The following is a 17,467-nucleotide window of genomic DNA, read 5'->3' as shown; positions in this document are numbered from 1 at the left end:
TGGGTCTCACTCTGTTTGGGTCCTGTTATGGACTGACTTCGTGGTTTGAAGCCCTAACCCCTAATGTGACTATTTCGAGATAGGGCCTGTGAGGAGGTTTAAAATCAGCTCAATGGGCAGGGCTGGTGGGGGGCACAACCCGGTAAGGCTAGTGCCCTCATAAGAAGGGGAAGAAATGACAGAGCTCACTGCCTTTCTCCACCACATGAGGACACAGCAAGAAGGTGGCCATTTGGTAGACCAGCTTATTGAAGTGGGAAAACATTTTTAAACAATAAAATAATGAAAAAAAAAAGCATGTGGCCTGTGGGAAGAGAGTGTGAATCAAAAATAAACTAAGTTTTCCCAGTGACTGATGGACCCTCACTTCAGCCAAGGGCATTCCAAAGTTAACCTGAAAAACGAGTTCAGGCCATGATGGGAAGTGGGGGTTGGATGTGCCCCATTATACCGTCTTCCCATTGGAATTCAGGCACAGCTGACCAGCATTCACCTTAAAACAGAGACATGCCAGGCGTGATGGCTCACACCTATAATCCCAGCACTTTGGGAGGCTGAGGCAGGAGGACTGTTTGAGCCCTGGAGTTTGAGACCAGCCTGGGCAACACAGTGATACCCATCTCTACAAAAAATAGAAAAACCTAGCCAGGTGTGGTGGCATGTGCCTGTGGTCCCAGCTACTTGGGAGGCTGAGGTGGGAGGATCACTTGAGCCCAGGAGGTCGAGGCTGCAGTGAGCTGTGATTGCACCACTGCCCTCCAGCCTGAGTGACAAGAGTGAGACCCTGTCTCAAAAACAAACAAACAAAACCAGAGACCTTAAGACTGAGAGAACAGACTAAGTCTAATAAGAACTACAATCTATTTTCTCCAAAGCCTGCTACCTGGAGGCTTCACCTATATAATAAGGACCTTGGTCTCCACAACCCCTTATTTTAACCCAGATATTCCCTTCTATTGGTTCCAAGTCTTTAGATAAACTCTTCCAGCCACTGCAGTCAGAAAACCTTTGAATCTACCTGTGATGTGGAAGCCCCTACTTGGAGTTGTCCCACCTTTCTGGACTGAACCAATGTACATTTTTTTTTTTTTGTTTTGGAGATGGAGTTTCATCCATCATCATGCAGTGGGGTGATCTTGGCTCACTGCAACCTCCGCCTCCCGGGTTCAAGTGATTCTCCTGCCTCAGCCTCCCGAGTAGGGTGGGATTACAGGCATCCGCCATCACGCCTGGCTAATTTTGTATTTTAAGTAGAGATGGGGTTTCTCACGTTGGTCAGGCTGATCTTGAGCTCCCGAGTTCAGGTGATCCACCTGCCTCGGCCTCCCAAAGTGCTGGGATTACAAGTGTGAGCTACCGTGCCCAGCCATATCTTACATGTATTGATTGATGTCTTATGTTTCCCGAAAATGTATAAATCCAAACTGCAGTCTAACCACCTAGGGCACACGTTCTCAGGACCTCCTGGGGCTGTGTCACGGGCCATTGGTCACTCGTATTTGGCTCAGAATAAATCTCTGCAAATATTTTACATAGTTTGACTCTTGTCATTGACAAGAGGGTCTGATTCAGTTGGCATCTAGATCTTGGACTTCACAGCCTCCAGCACTAGGAGAAAATATGTTTCTGTTTTTAAGCCACTTAAGCATTTTGTGACTGTAGCCCAGGCAAACTGAGGGAGGTCCCAACGTTTGGATTTGTAACAATTTCCCCAGGTGATTCCAATTATCAAGCAAATTTGGTCAACACTGTTTTAAACCAGTGCTTCCCTAAAGTGAATGTGCAGATGAATCACCTGGGGGTCTTGCTGAAATACCAACACTGGTCCTGCAGCCTTCGTTGGACCTTGAGTTTCTGAATTTCTAACAGGCTCCCAGGCAATGGCTGACACCACTGGTCTGTGGGCCACACTTTGAGTAGGAGACTCTGAAGTATGTATTTCAGAAAGAAGAAAAATTATTTAATAAGAACTGCCCAAGATGTAAGAAGAAAGATGCATAATGGAATTCATGAGGATAGGGGAAGATCTGAGTTAACATTGACCATATTACATAGTAATGTGGCTGATCTGTGGTAGGTAAAAAGTAAGATAGAAACCAAATTCTTGGCTGGGCCTGGTGGCTCACATCTGCAATCTCAGCACTTTGGGAAGCCAAGAAAGATGGATCACCTGAGGTCAGGAGTTTGAGACCAGCCTGGCCAACATGGCAAAATCCCATCTCTACTAAAAATACAAAAATTATTTGGGCGTGGTGGTGGGCACCAGTAATCTCAGCTACTTGGGAGGCTGAGGCAGGAGAATCGCTTGAATCTGGGGCGGAGGTTGCAGTGAGCCAAAATAGTGTCACTTCGCTCCAGCCTGGGTGAAAGAGTGAAACTCTGTCTCAAAAAAAAGGCAAAGGCCAAGTGCGGTGACTCACACCTATAATCCCAGCACTTTGGGAGACCAAGGTCAAGAGATCAAGACCATCCTGGCCAACATGGTGAAACCCCATCTCTACTAAAAATACAAAAAATTAGCTGGGCGTGATGGCACGCACCTGTAGTCCCAGCTACTCAGGAGGCTGAGGCAGGAGACTCGCTTGAACCCAGGAGGCAGAGGTTGCAGTGAGCCGAAATCGCGCCACTGCACTCCAGCCTGGCAACAGAGTGAGACTCCGTCTAAAAAAAAAAAAAAAAGAAAAAAACCAAGTTCTTAATGGCAATAACATGGGAACAGGGTGAGTAGTGGTGCGAAGAGTTAAACTGTTCTAAATGCTTGTATTGTTTGGAAGAAATAATAGAGATATTGATTACTTTAAATAAGCATAAAAATTTAAGGTAGAGCAGTTCTGCTTTTTGCCTAGGACGTCAAAAGCTGCAATTGAATATCATTTCCTTCTGTACAAGAAAAAGCCAAATAATCTACAAAAAGCACAACTTTTTGGAGCCCATCCAAGACCTGAGGTCAAAGACAATCAGGTAAACAATTTCCGAGTGACAAGGCCCTCCAAGGAAAGGCTGGTTATGTAAATTATTTCACTTTGGCCAAGACCTGAGAGTAAGAGGTGTTCCAAGTGGGTCAGAAGAAATCAGCTAAAATTTTTCACACATTCTTACAGGCCCAGTGTGGGCTGCTACATGAGTCTGGAGTAGCTGGGAGCCCCCATCACGAAAAGGTTTTCACTCACTCCATGTTGTGTCCACGGTCTTACCCAGATGCCTACGAGAAAGACTGGGGCAGGTCTCAGAAGGCTGCAGAGAGCCTCCCTTGGTGGCCCAGGGATGGAGGTAGGGACCTGCTTTGGCTGAGACATGAAACTATACTCGTCTGGCAGGGAGCAAAAACTTTAAACCACTGAGGCAGGTGGAACCCCTCTCACGCCCAGGGACCAGGCAAATCCCCCGTTCTGTAGGACGATCAGGAGTAAAAATCCTCGGCCCATGGAAGGGCAGGAGATCTTTGTGGGCCCAGAATCGTAGACTGACTTCAAGCAGTGGTCTCCTGCCTCTAGAGGAGGGCTGGGCAACTCAGGCACAGGACAAAGCTTGGTTGCCATGGGGATGGGGTAGGGATGCCAAGAGGCGCATCCCCAGCCCCAGGTATACTAGGCCTGCCTAAGCCTGAGACTGGGCCATGACACCAGAGAGCCCCCAGCTCCAGCCCGAGCCTAGTACTGACCAGCAACAGCAACTCACCACTCGCAGAAGGACCAGGGCATGGGGAAGATGCCCTCTGTGTCATGGGCATCCAGACTGCTGAAGGCCAAGGCTGGAGCAGGCAAGAGGAGAGAACTGTCTGGTCCCCAGGCTGACTTCTCTAAGCGCAGGGAACAGGAGCTCATTGCTGGAGAAACGTGAGTCTGAGGTGCACTGTGGGTAACAACGGCAGTAGAACTCGCAGCCAGCTAACTCCTAACCAGAGGAATTCAATCCCTCACACTCACGCACTGACGGAAGAGGAGATGTACCTAATTCTGTATATTAGGAAACCATCCTGCATGTACCATTTCAAAAAGACTCATATACCAAATGGTGCAATGTATTATTATGTAAAAATTTAAACACTATTCATGAGGCTCCTGATATTATGTTTTGACAAATATTGGAGTCTGCAAAGAAGTATCTCAGACCCTCCCACAGCAGTGTATTGTGATGATGTTGCCAATAATACAATTACTAATGACAGCAGTAGCTCTTACGTTCTTAACAGTGTGTTCCAGGCCCAGTGCAAATGCTATTCATCTCAGTTTCTACTTGTATCGTCCATTATCACACTGCTAGAAAGAACTACCTGAAACTGGGTAATTTATGAAGAAAAGAGGTTTCATTGACTCCCAGTTCCTCAGGCTGTACAGGAAGCGTGGCTAGGACGCCTCAGGAACTTACAATCACGGCAGAAGGCAAAGGGGACGCAAGCACGTCTCACCATGGTGGAGGAGGGGAGAGAGAGAGCGCGAAGGGGGAGGAGCTGCACACTTTCAAACAACCAGATCTCGTGAGAACTCACTCACTATCACGAGAACTGCAAGAGGGAAATCCGCCCCCATGATCCAATCACATCCCACCAGGCCTCTCCCCTGACACACAGGGATTACAATTTGACATGAGATTTGGTGGGGACGCAGAGCCAAACTATATCATTCTGCCCCCGGCCCCTCCCAAATCTCATGTCCTTCTCACATTTTGAAACCAATCATGCCTTCCCAACAGGCCCCCAAAGTCTGAACTCATTCTGGCATTAACTCAAAATTTCGAGTCCCAAGTTTCATCTGAGACAAGGTGCCTCCGGCCTAATGGGCCCATTTGGATTTCGGAGGCAGCACAGTCCTCGTTTGGGTATGTTACTTCAGCCCATTTATCAAGTGATCCAAAAGGTTGCCAGTGTTGAGTGGGGTCCAGAACAGGAGCAGGCTCTGCAACAGGTCCAGGCTGCTGTGCGAGCTGCTCTGTCATTTGGGCTGTATGACCCAGCAGATCCAATGGTGCCTGGAGTGTCAGTGGCAGATAGATAGGGATGCTGTTTGGAGCCTTTGGCAGGCCTCCGTGGGTGAATCACAGTGGAGCCCTCTAGGATTTTGGAGCAGGGCCCTGCTATCTTCTGCAGTTAACTGCTCTCCTTTTGAGAGACAGCTCTTGGCCTGTTACTGGGCTTTAGTGGAAAGTGAACGTTTGACTATGGGTCACCAAGTCGCCATGCGACCTGAACTTCCTATCAGGAACTGGGTGCTTTCTGACCCATCTAGCCATAAAGTGGGTCATGCACAGCGGCATTCCATCAGGAAATGGAAATGGTATACACATGATCGGGCTCAAGCAGGTCCTGAAGGCACAAGGAAGTTACATGAGGAAGTGGCGCAAATGCCTTTGGTCTCCACTCCTGCCACCCTCCCTTTTCTCCCCCAGCCTGCACCGATGGCCTCATGGGGAGTTCCCTATGACCAGTTGACAGAAGAAGAGAAGACTAGGGCCTTGTTCACAGATGGCTCTGCATGATATGCAGGCACCACCCACAAGTGGACAGCTGCAGCACTACAGCCCCTTTCCAGGACATCCATGAAGGACAGCGGTGAAGGGAAATCTTCCCAGTGGGCAGAACTTCAAGCAGGGTACCTTGTTGTGCACTTTGCTTGGAAGGAGAAGTGGCCACATGTGCGATTATGTACCGATTCATGGGCCGTAGCCAATGGTTTGGCTGGATGGTCAGGGACTTGGAAGAAGGATGATTGGAAAATTGGTGACAAATAAATTTGGGGAAGAGGTATGTGGATTGAGCTTTCTGAGTGGTCAAAAACTGTGAGCCTGGGTGCTAACCACAATTTGATGATGCCTCCTTATGATCTAAACCGTATGATAAAGAGAGAAGGGTTCACGGACCAGGTTTATACACATGAGGGGCACTCCAGTCTTGGGGTTGGACTTCTGTAAAAAGCCAGATGTAAATATTGGAGGCTTTGTAGGTCACATACATGCTTCATCTCACCTGTTCAACTTTGCTGTCCTAGCAGGAAAGTAGCCATAGATAGTACATAAATGAATGGGTCTGGCTGTGTTCCAATAAAACTTTATCTACAAAAACAAGCAAGGGGCCAGATTTGGCTTATGGGCCATAGTTTGCCAACCCCTGTACTAGAAAATGAATACAGTTGCTTTGGAGGAGTAGAATTCTAGGATGGACATGAGACTGTTTTTCTCACTGTCATTTTTGTAAAAACATTTGATTTTATAAAAGAAAGTTTATAACTTTAAAAATAATTAAAACAAAAAATCTAAGATAACTGTCAAAAAGATAGAAATACAAAACTTCCAAGTTAGTTGAGGGAAAATAGAGGAAATAATGATACCTTGATCCAAAACAAGGCAAGAAAAGAGAAAAAAAGCATGAGACACACAAAAGAACGCAATACGAAAAACATACATTTTAGTCGTCCTGGTAATTATAAACCAACAAAATCCTCCAATTAAAAGATAGAGAAACCCCCAATCCAGCCATACACGATTGAAAGACACACATCTAAAGCTAAGGAGATGAAAAGTTTCAAAGAAAAAGAATGAGAAAAATAGAGAAAGCAAATGCTGAGTACTAGTTATTCATGTCAGGCTCAACAGGATTTAAGGCAAAAAGCCTTGTTAAGTCAGAAACGGTGACTACACAGTTTCATGAAGTGAAAGATATATTAACTTCATATGTGTATCTTAATACAATATTAAATTTATGAAACTAATTTTATAATTCATACCTAAATTTGCATTCACATAGTAATATAGCCTTAAATAGGTAAATTAGGTAAGATTTGATGTAACTACAAGAATGGGTGATTCTTTAGTGCAAGATTTTAGCATATACACTTCAGTACGTGATTTTAAGAAATCATTTTCTTGATCTTTCAAAATCTTTCATTCTTTTGAGATCAACAGAATGGAAAAAAAGCCAATATGTAGAAGACTTGATTGATCTAGTGGATGTATATAGACACCATCACTCAGCATTTGGTGATTGAGCCTGTTCTGCAGCATACAAGGGTTGTTTATAAAATTGATCAAGTGTTAGCCCCAAAGCAAGCCCAGCAAATATCAAAGAAAGAGCCACATAAATAATGGCATAAACCATGGTTTCTGACAACACAATTAAGTTAGAAATCAATAATTTTAAAAAAGTAACTAAAAACTCATGTCTGGAAATTAAAAAAATTTCTAAATGACTTATAAGCCAATGAAAAAGTCATAATGGAAATGGGAAAATGCATAGCAATAAACGATAACTGCTTAGAAAACCTTCCACAAACAATCCTGGACTGAGGCCAAGGTCAGCTGTGGAGTCATTCCTGGTGGAGGGTCTTGAGGCACAGGGGTCTTGAGGGGGGAACAGAGAGCTCTGCTGCCCTGGAGGGAGGGAGGGAGTCCAGGGCCCGTTTCCACACTGGAGTGGGTGGAGGCAGGCTTTGCTGAGATCGATGGCACCGTGGGGGCACTCCCGAGGCACCCGGCTGGGCAGGGAGGGTCTCTCTGGGATGGGTGGCCTCAGGCCCCTTGGCACGACCCAGAAGAAGAGAGAGGCCTCCTCCTACCCCACAGCTGGGGGTGTGTGTGGGGTCAGCCTTGTTTTATGAAAGCCTGGAAAGCAGGTGTTTTGAGCCCAGCAGGCTCTGAACAGAGCTTCCCTTGAGCTCTGGGTTCCTCAGGGTGAGTGAGCCTTCCCCTCCCCCACTGCCCACCGCCCATGGAGGTCGCAGGGCCCCTCTGTCCCAGGGGAGACCCTAGAGGACCAGGGGCTGCGGTCTGGGCAGCAACCACACTGTACAGTGGCCAGCCATGCAGCCCCGGGCCGGGACGCCCTGCACATCCACAGGCAGCACCCACTTCTGCTTCACAGACACAGCCTCCCGAAGGGGTGGAGGGATGGTCCCAGGCAGTGCGCAGGGCTCCAGACATGAGGGAGCATTCTAGTAACACAGGCTGAGGCGCCCCATTGTTGGACCTGGGGTGCGAGGTCCAACGTGAGCTCTGAGTCCGGTTCCTGCCACTGGGGGAGCGCCCTGCGCACCTGCCCCGGGGGTGAGCACTGCTCCGCGATGAGTGCGCGCTGCCTGGTCTCAGAGGGACGGGGCTATGCCTGCGGAGGGGCTGGCAGGGGCGGCTGGAAGGTGACCAGGTCTACGGGTGCCTGGGAGCCCCTGAGCCGAGAGGGGAGAGCAAGGGAGGGGCCGGCGTGGGGGTGGGGGGAGTGTTCCTAGGACAGCCCGAGGTTCCAGCGAGCAGCCCTGGCCACGCCTTTGTCTCCGTGGGACCCCAGCCTGGCCCCCTCCCGCCGTGGTCCCGTGACCTGACCCGGCCTTGAGCGGGGCGGGGGCGGCAGGACCCCTCGCGGCAAGACCCTCAGGTCTCTCCGCAGGATGGCAGCAGGGGAGTGAGGCAGCCAGGTGAGCCCGGGCGGCGGGAGGGACACGGACGCCGGTGGTCCCCAGCCGGGGCTGCGCGGCCAGGCAGGGAGGGGGCGGGCGGAGGGGCGGGCGACGGGTCTGCGCCCCCCACCTGCCCGGAGTCCGGCGGAGGCGGAGGAGGCGGAGGCGGGCGGGTGCAGAGCCGCAGCAGCAGCAGCGCGCGCGAGTCCGGGCCAGGGCAGAGCTTTCTGGAAGGGACCGCGGGCTCCCTGCAGGTCAGTGCCCCTCCCGCCGCCTCTGAGTCCGCAGCTCGGCCCCGGGAGCCCCTGGGTGCCCAGTGCAGAGCCGCCTGCCCCATCTGACGGGCGGGCTCGGGCTGGGGGCAGGCGGACCCTGCAGCAGGTGCAGCGGGGCGAGTGCGGAGAGCGGGCGCGGGGACAGGCGGGGGCGGGGCACCCGCACTCACCTCTGCGGTCGGCGTAGAGGACACCCAAGGCCACCAGGGCAGCGGTCACCAGCAGCAGCAGCAGCAGCAGTCCCCCCTCCAGGAACCCCGGGCGCTTCTGCCCTGCACAGCCGGAGCTCTCCACCATCCCCACGCGGCCTTCGGACTTCCCCATCAGCAGGGTTCTGGACGGGAGAGCACCGCGGAGGAACCTGCAGGCCCAGGGCAGAGGAGAGGGGAGAGGGGCGTGGAGCTCCCCGAACCTGGCCCGAGGCCAGAAGGGCCGGATGCTGGCTGGGAGCGCTCGCTGGGTGCCTTTGGAACACTCTGTTCCCGTCCCCGTCTCCAAGCCCATAACCCTGGGTGACTGGGTCCCGGGACTTTCCACACTACCCCTGGGCCGGAATCGCTGAGTGCATGGAGGTTCTAGGACTGGGATGCTCCCAGCTTGGGGTCGCAATCTGGACCCAGGAGGCTCAGCTCCTGTGCTGTCAAGGGACCCCTGCAGTGGAGCCCGCCTGGGCTGCTCATGCTGGGTGTCTTGGAGCGGTGGGTCTGAGCGCTAGGTCAGGGACGCTGTCGGGGAGGCCACTTGGGCTTCTGGGCTCCCAGACCACCTTTCCTGTTGGAGCCCAGAAGCCAGTGATGGGCGACACCAGAACGGTAGGTACCCACACAGGCGGTGACTACGTGGGCCAGGAAGGGATCTGCAGGGCCAGGCAGGCTTGAATCTCAGCCTTGGCAGCCACCTGGCTGGTGTGCAGCTCTGGTCGTCCCCTGACCCTGTTACTATGGAGGGGACACCTTCTGGAGCCAGCAGGGCAGTGGGCAGCACTTGAAGACACACACGGCTGGGCACAGGCTGCTGCTGTAGGCAGGACAGGGAGCTGGGCAGGAAGGGTTGGGGGCACAGGACACGGACTCGGGAGGCTCCTGAGTCTGCGTACTCCAGTGCGCATGTGAGTATGCATGTGTGGGAGTGTGAACCTGAGTGTACACATGTGTGCAAATGAGTGTGTGCATGTGGTTGGGCGTGTGCATGTGTATGACTGTGGGTGCGTGTGTGCATATGTTCTGATATATGATTGTGTACGCACACATGTGCACATGTTCTGGTGTGTGCGTGTGCATGACTGCACATAAGTGTGAACGTGTGCATGTGCTCTGGTGTGTGCATGTGTGTGACTGTGAATGTGCACATGTGTGCATGTGCATGATTGTGTGCGTGGATATGCACGTGTGTGTCTACACTCGTGTGTGCATGTGTGTGATTATGAGTGAGTGTGCACGTGTGTGAATGTGTGTGACTGAGTGTGCACGTGTGTGCATGTGCTCGCATGTGTGTGCATGATTGTGTGCATGGATATGCACGTGTGTGCATGGATATGCACGTGTGTGCATGTACTCGTGTGTGCATGTGTGTGACTGTGAGTGTGCACATGTGCTCTTGTGTGTGCATGTGCATGATTGTGTGCGTGGTTATGCACGTGTGTACGTGTACTCTCATGTGTGCATATGTGTGACTGTGGGAGTGTGCACGTGTGTGTGCTCGCGTGTGTGTATGTGCATGATTGCGTGCATGATACGCACTTGTGTGCGTGTACGCTCGTGTGTGCATGTGTGTGACAGTGTGTGTGCACATGTGCGTGTGCTCTCATGTGTGCATGTGCATGATTGTGTGCGTGGGTGTGCACGTGTGTGCGTGTGCTGTGGTGTGTGGCTGTGCATGTCTGTGTGTGTGAGCGTGCACATATGTGAGCACATGCATGGATGTGCATATCCCTCGCTGGCACTCGGAGCCCTGCTGGGAAGCTGCCCGGCCCTAGGGAAGCGGCTGGGTGCTTTGGCCTTCCAGCACTTTCAGTCGTCGCACACAATCACACACCTGCTGTGCTGAGCCCCAGCTTAGCCCTGTACCAGGCAGGGCGGATAATGTGGGAGCAGCGAAAGGAAGCCAGGCCCAGTCCTGCCTGCGGGCGGGTCAGGGACTGGCTGCTGCGACTGCCAGCACCTGGGCTAAATGTGCTTCCGCCCCCCTGTACCCCACCCCCCCACCCCCCGCTGTGGACTTTGCCTGAGTTCTGTCCCTGACTCCCTGGGAGATCCTAGACGTCCCTTAGCCTGTCTGGGCAACACCCTGCAAAGGCGGCTCGGCCAGCTCATTTCGGTGACTCCTCCAGGGCTCCCTGACCTCTGGCTGTGTGAGGAGCAGGGACGGGGACCTGAACCTCACTTCTCTCCTCCAGGTCCCTCACTCCTCCCTTCCTGTCCCCTCAGCCACCTCTCTCAGTCCCTGGCCCTGTGAACCGCGGCGTTCATGCATCCACACACTCTCAGACGCTTCCTTTGACGGCCTCTGCTGTGCCCCTAGACACCCCTGTCCTGCCACTGGCTGAAGCTGAACTTTGGAGTCATCTGCCTCACTTGCCTGCGTCCACGCCCCACGCCAGTCCTCAGCCTCCAAGCCCATCTCAGTTGGACCCTTTCTCATTGCTGCCACTTGCTGCCTGTTCCAGGCCCCATCACCTCCCCCTGAGGGGTCTGTCTCACCCACTGATCCCCACCACAGGGGCCCAGGGGCCTGTAACTAGCGTCAGAGGCTGTCACTCCCTGGCCCCTGGTAGCCAAACCCTTGATGGAAGAGCCGGGCCTTGCCCTGATGTCAGGACCCTCTTTGGCCCTCCTCCCCTCTCACTATGCCCTCCCCCTACCCTCAGGCAGGCCCCCCAGGTTTCCCCCCCCACTCTCCCCACCCACCCAGGCAGGCCTCCCAGATTCCTGCCAAGCTCCCCTTCCCAGTGGGGCCTTCCTTGGCCCGGCCTCGGGTTCAACTCGGGGAGCCTCAGCCCCTCCCCTGCTCTGTGTCTCTCCAGGGACTCCCAGCTCCACCTCCACATCTCCTCGCTACTTCTGCAGCCCCCTGGGAACGTCAGCTCCACGGGCAGGGGCTCCCTCTGTGGGGGGGCAGCTTCACCTAGACTGGCACCCCCACCCCAGAGACCTCGGTCATTAACTGTTGGGTGAATGAATGAATGAATGATGAATGAATGGATCAATCATTTGGACAAGTCTGAGCTGAGCTTCCATGAACTTCTTACTTTGGTCAGAATTAACGAATCTGCTCCTGCGTCCTGAGTTCATTCTGTCCTGCGCGTATCCACAGACGGCTCCATGTGCCCCACGGCCCACGCGAAATACCTTCAAATTGAGCTGAGTACCCTGTGACCCACGGCACACACGAAATAAACACCTTCAAATTGAGCCGAGTACCCAGGGCAGGTATGGAGTGTCTGCTGAGGCGAAGGCACTGCGGCTCCCTGGGGATACTCGTGGCCTCTCCAGGTTACTATGGATGGGGGACAGTGGGTCCTTTGGGTAAGATAAACCATATGCCAGAGGGGGCTGCCTGCCCTGGCACAGGTGAGACTACACACAGGACGCCCCGCCCAGCCTCGTGAGAAAGGGTCTGAGCGCCTGGAGAGGGTTTCAAGGCCCAGGAAAGCAGGCCGGGTACCCTCCTTCAGCACAACTCACCTTTGCTCACTCAGGAGTGGCCGCCACCCACAGCCAGGCCCCTGGAGACTGGGTCCCAGTGGCTTGGAGCTGGGGTGAGCTGGACCAAGTGAGTGGATTTCCAGGGACTGGGATGGGAGAGCAGTGGCTTAGGGCTGAGTTGAGGCTGCCTGCAGGCTTCCGGGCCTCCTTTGTGATGCAGGCATGGGCTCCCTGGAGGCAGTGACTCCTGCTCACAGTCAGGAGGTTCCACTGGGGGTGTGGCAAGGGGGGGAGGCACCGAGGGCAGCTTCTTGGCACCCGGGCTGCCCTGCCTCATGGGTGCCCTTCTCAGGGCTTCTGGCCCCTGCCTCCGAAGCCGCCCTCCTTCCTTGCGTCTGTCTCTTGACCTTTCAGTCCAAAGGGGCCCCAGGGGCTGCTGTGAGGAAGGCCAGGCCCTTCTCCTACTCCACACCCTCTGCTCTGCCCCTAACCACCCGGTGGGGGGGTTACAAAGGCCCCACCCTGGGTGTTCTTTCTCTTCAATCTCCAAGGAGGATGGGTGGGTACTGGGGATCTTGCCAAGGTGCAAGGGGAAGGGGTGGTCCTGAAGGGGGTGGGCGCCGGTTGCCAGGAGGCTCCCACCAAGAGATACTAGCCTGGGTTTGGCTGCTTCCCTCTGCCTACAGAAAACTCATGAGGTTCAGACCTCAAGCTACAGAGGGTGGGCAGCCCTGGCCGGGGAGCTGGCAGAAGGGCTTTGTGGCTTCTGAAGGGTCCCCAGTGATCAGAGTGTGAGCCCCGCACCCAGCCCTGCTTGCAGACGGGGGTTCTGGGCAGAGCAGGCTCTTTCTGATTCTCCAGGCCTGATGAGGTTCCTAGCTTCTGTTTCAGAATCCCCAGAACGAGTCCTCCTGCCCAGGCCTTGGGCATGTGTCAGGGCATCTGGGCGGGGCTGGGCCACAGAGCTAGGGGTCCCATGGTAAACTGCTCCTCATGGCCACCCCAGCCAGATCTCCCATGCTGAGTGCTGTTGGAAGCTTTGTCTATGGCCCTTTAGGTTGGCCAGACCCTGGGAGGAGAAAGGCTTCGAGCTGCAGCCAGGCTGGGGTCAGATCCCAGACACCACCCTGAGCCCGGGAAGTCTCTCCCTGGGGCCTGCTGGTTGTCCTAGCAGCCCCCTGACATCAAGCCCAGCAACCAGCCCAGGAGCTGCAGTCTGGCCTCAGGCTGCCTGGGTTGCTGGCCCAAATGGAAACAAGGTCAAGGCCAGCCAAGCAGGAAGCTGGGACTGCCCTTTCTGGGGAGCTGGGAGTGGGCCAGGGTCCAGCCTGGCTGGAGGCTCCTGCCATGAGGAGAGGCCAGAGCCTTTCCGAGCCCACCTGCTCGACAGCCCTGGTGCCAGCAGGCCCTTTCTGGATGTCACAGTGTTCTTGTCTCTAAGGTACAAAGCCACAGAGGGGAGAAACAGAGGCAGGGGTCTGGCCTACTCTCAGCAGGGGCTCCCTGGACTCTGAACCGACTCCCCAAGGCTGGCCCTGTGCATGCTCCTCCTTCCCGAACCCCAGGCCTGTCCAGCCCAGCAGCCCCCAGCCTGGCCCAAGGCCACCTGGTGACCTGGGCTGCCAAACTTGGGACCCCTTATTCCCAGGTTCTCCCTGCTTCTAGGTGACAGCAGGAGGCTTGGGTTCTAGCCTGGCACCTGCCAGACAAGAGAAACTGGGAAAGGAGGCTAAAGGCCAAGGAGGCTGCAGACCCCGAGACCTACCCCAGTCACTGGACACTCACAGATTTGCAGGTGCCCAGGGCAGTGCAACCCAGCTGCCCCAAATACCTGCACAGATGATTCTCTCCCCAGACACCTGCACAGACTGTCCCCTGAAACACCCACACAGATGACTCTCTCCCCAAACAACCGCACAGACCGTCCCCCCAGACACCCACACAGACTGTCCCCCCAGACACCCACACAGACCGTCCCCCAAAACACCCACATGGACCATCCCCCCAAACGCCCACACAGACCATCCCCCCAGACAACCTACACAGAATAAATTGTCCCCCAGATACCTACACAGACCATCCCCCAACACCCACACAGACCATCTCCCCAAATACCGACACAGACTGTCCCCCAAACACCCACACAGACTGTCCCCCCAAATGCCCACACAGACCATCCCCCCAAACACCCACACAGACCGTCCCCCCAGACACCCACACAGACCGTCCCCCCAGACAACCCACACAGACCGTCCCCCCAGACACCCACACAGACTGTCCCCCCAAACAACCGACACAGACCGTCTTCCCAGACACCCGCACAGGCCGTCCCCCCAGACAACCCACACAGACCGTCCTTCCAGACAACCCGCACAGACCATCTCCCCAGACACCCGCACAGACTGTCCCCCCAGACACCTGCGCAGACTGTCCCCCCAGACAACCTACACAGAATAAACTGTCCCCCCAGATACCTACACAGACCATCCCCCAAACACCCACACAGACCATCCCCCCAAACACCCACACAGACCATCCCCCCAAATACCCACACAGACCATCCTGCCAGACACCTGCACAGACCGTCCCCCCAGACAACCTACACAGAATAAACTGTCCCCCCAGATACCTACACAGACCATCCCCCAAACACTCACACAGACCATCCCCCCAAACACCCACACAGACCATCCCCCCAAACACCCACACAGACCGTCCCCCCAAACTCCCACACAGACCGTCCCCCTGACAACCCACACAGACCATCCCCCCAAACACCCACACAGACCGTCCCCCCAAACACCCATACAGACCGTCTCCCCAGACAACCCACACAGACCATCCCCCCAGACACCCGCACAGACCGTCCCCCCAGACAACCCACACAGACCGTCCCCCCAGACACCCGCACTGACCATCCCCCCAGACACGCGCACAGACCGTCCCCCCAGACAACCCACACAGACCGTCGCCCCAGACAACCCACACAGACCGTCGCCCCAGACAACCTACACAGAATAAACTGTCCCCCCAGAGACCTACACAGACTATCCCCCCAACACCCACAGACCATCCCCCCAAACACTCACACAGACCATCCCCCCAGATACCTACACAGACCATCCCCCCAACACCCACACAGACCATCCCCCCGACAACCCACACAGAATAAACTGTCCCCCCAGATACCTACACAGACCGTCCCCCCAACACCCACACAGACAACTGTTCCTCAGACACCCACACAGACCATCCCCCGCAAATACCTGCATAGCTTGTCCCCCCAGACACCCGCATAGCCAGAGCCCAGCACCCCGGAGGTGGACATTAATCCCATCTCCTAGAGAGATTGGGGGAAAATGAGTGTTCCCTGCCCGTCCTACTCTCTGGGTAGCTGTGGGATGTGGAGATCCGAGGAGCAGCCCTAGCTCAGGGGTCCAAGGAGGCAGGTGGGACTAGGGTCAGGGAAGTGTTTCCTGCAGCAGCCCTGGGGCCAGGGTGTGCCTTGAGGGCACTAGCCTTTGTCCACACTGCTGCGGGGCTGCCCTCACCCAGGTTGCCGTGTCCACCCTGCCTTGGGGGCTGCCCTCAAGCCCTGGAGATGCCTGCCTGTGACTGCCCCACACTCTCAGGCCGGGCTACTGGTGGCAGGTCCTGTGCTTTGGTGCAGCCCAGACATGCCCAACAGGCATTTCCTCTGCCCATTGGGAGCAGGGCCTCTCCCCCAGGTCTGCCCAGCTATGCTCTGGGCAGGAATGAGGTGCCCCACTTAGAGAAGATGCACAGGTCAGAAGAGGCTCACCAGCATTTCTGGATGAGCCTCTTTCCGGCTGCTGGGACGACAGCTGGGCCTCTGGGGTCCCCACCTTCCTTGCCAGCTGCCTCCTGAAGTCAGGCCATGGGTATCCAGGACAGGAGGGAAGGGGCCCAGTGGTCCCGCTGCCCCAAAATCTGTGTCATTGAGCCACCAGCCCATCCCCAGTATCTGGAGCCTCTGCCTCCTCATTTGTGAACTCCAAAAATCGGAGACAGGTCTCAGTCAATTTGGGAAGTTTATTTTGCCAAAATTAAGGATGCACACCTGTGACACAGCCTCAGGAGGTCCTGACATGTGCCCAGGGTGGTCAGAGCACAGCTTGGTTTTATACATTTTAGGGAGACATGAGACATCAATCAACACATGTAAGATAGAGTTACATTCTTTTGAGTTTCTGATGAGCCTTTCCAAAGAAGGCAATCAGATATGCATCTATCTCAGCGAGCAGGGAATGACTGAATGGAATGGGAGGCAGGCTTGCCCTAAGCAGTTCCCAGCTTGACTTTTCCCTTTGGCTTGGTGATTTTGGGGCCCCAAGATTTATTTTCCTTTTACTCTCCTAAAAAGGGTTTTTTTTTTTTTTTTTTTTTTTAGATTTATTGCAGAGTTGAACAACGGAGAATGTATGCACAGTGCCAGGCACAGGTGTGGTCAAGATTCACTTGGGAGAGGAAGTGGGCAGGGACAGAGGAGTGTGGCCACCTGAGCTGAGAGGCTGCGTGGCAGGTGACCATTGTCGCCAGTGTCGCCGGCCAGGTCACCTGTCTGAATTTTGTGGTTGCAACCTCCATGATTCCCTAGAGCTGTTTTTACCCAGAACTAATGAACAATTCTGCACGTTAAATTCATGCTATTAGAATCACTGTTGTGGTTTCCATCTCCCAAGTAGACCCCAACTGATACATAAATTCATACTAGGAGGGGGTCCCCAGAGACAGGCCCTCAAAGTGACACAGCCAGGTACCTCTTTGGTCACTTTGCCAGCCAGGTACCTCTGGCTGGTGACACCCCCCCCCAACCCCAGGCCTCACTTGGCCACGCTACCTCCCGCAGGAGGTGGCCCACCCACTCAGCCTGCCTGGGCCACACCTGGCTTGTGCACCAGCTCAGCCTGTGGCTGGGCTGGGCATGTCCCAGCCTGCTTGTGTTACAGCTTGTACTCATGTATGGCAGTTCCCAGGTTCTTGTCCCACGTCCAAGAAGAATGAGGAGATGCTGCCAATCGAAGTGTGAGAAGGGCAGAGAAGAATTTTATTGAGAGACACAACAGCTTTCAGCAGAGAGGGGATGCACGGGTGGTTCCCGACCTGAAGTCAGGTGGTTTCTCTCCCAGTGTGGCTGGGTCCGGGG

The 17,467-nt window shown here is 54.5% G+C and overlaps 1 protein-coding gene and 1 long non-coding RNA gene across 16 annotated transcripts in view; one reads left to right on the top strand and one right to left on the bottom strand.

Annotated features, from left to right (window-relative positions):
• The window catches only part of MMEL1 (membrane metalloendopeptidase like 1), a 41,967-nt gene extending 29,389 nt beyond the window's left edge, over positions 1–12,578 (bottom strand). For 4 of the 15 annotated variants that reach the window (XM_054557246.2, XM_024232005.3, XM_054557266.2 and 1 more), the window contains exons 1-2: positions 12,340–12,578; positions 8,827–9,017 (exon numbers count right to left, since the gene is read on the bottom strand). In XM_054557246.2, coding sequence (XP_054413221.1) covers positions 8,827–8,980 — 154 coding nt within the window. In that variant the 5' untranslated portion in view covers positions 8,981–9,017; positions 12,340–12,578. Of the gene's footprint in view, positions 1–8,826; positions 9,018–11,903; positions 12,025–12,339 lie in introns of all 15 variants that reach the window. The other 11 variants (XM_054557250.2, XM_054557260.2, XM_054557265.2 and 8 more) reach the window with 6 other exon arrangements.
• On the top strand, positions 12,485–16,974 carry LOC129059905 (uncharacterized). Its single transcript, XR_008526089.1, has 3 exons — positions 12,485–12,859; positions 13,358–13,741; positions 16,712–16,974. It is a non-coding gene; the product is annotated as an uncharacterized LOC129059905 (long non-coding RNA).
• Positions 16,975–17,467: the final 493 nt, after the last annotated feature.

The sequence above is a fragment of the Pongo abelii genome, chromosome 1 (genome assembly GCF_028885655.2).
Source record: "Pongo abelii isolate AG06213 chromosome 1, NHGRI_mPonAbe1-v2.0_pri, whole genome shotgun sequence".
In the NCBI taxonomy this organism is placed as follows: domain Eukaryota; kingdom Metazoa; phylum Chordata; class Mammalia; order Primates; family Hominidae; genus Pongo; species Pongo abelii.
The sequence above is the reverse complement of the archived record's forward strand: the minus strand, read 5'-3'. Positions and strand labels throughout refer to the sequence as shown.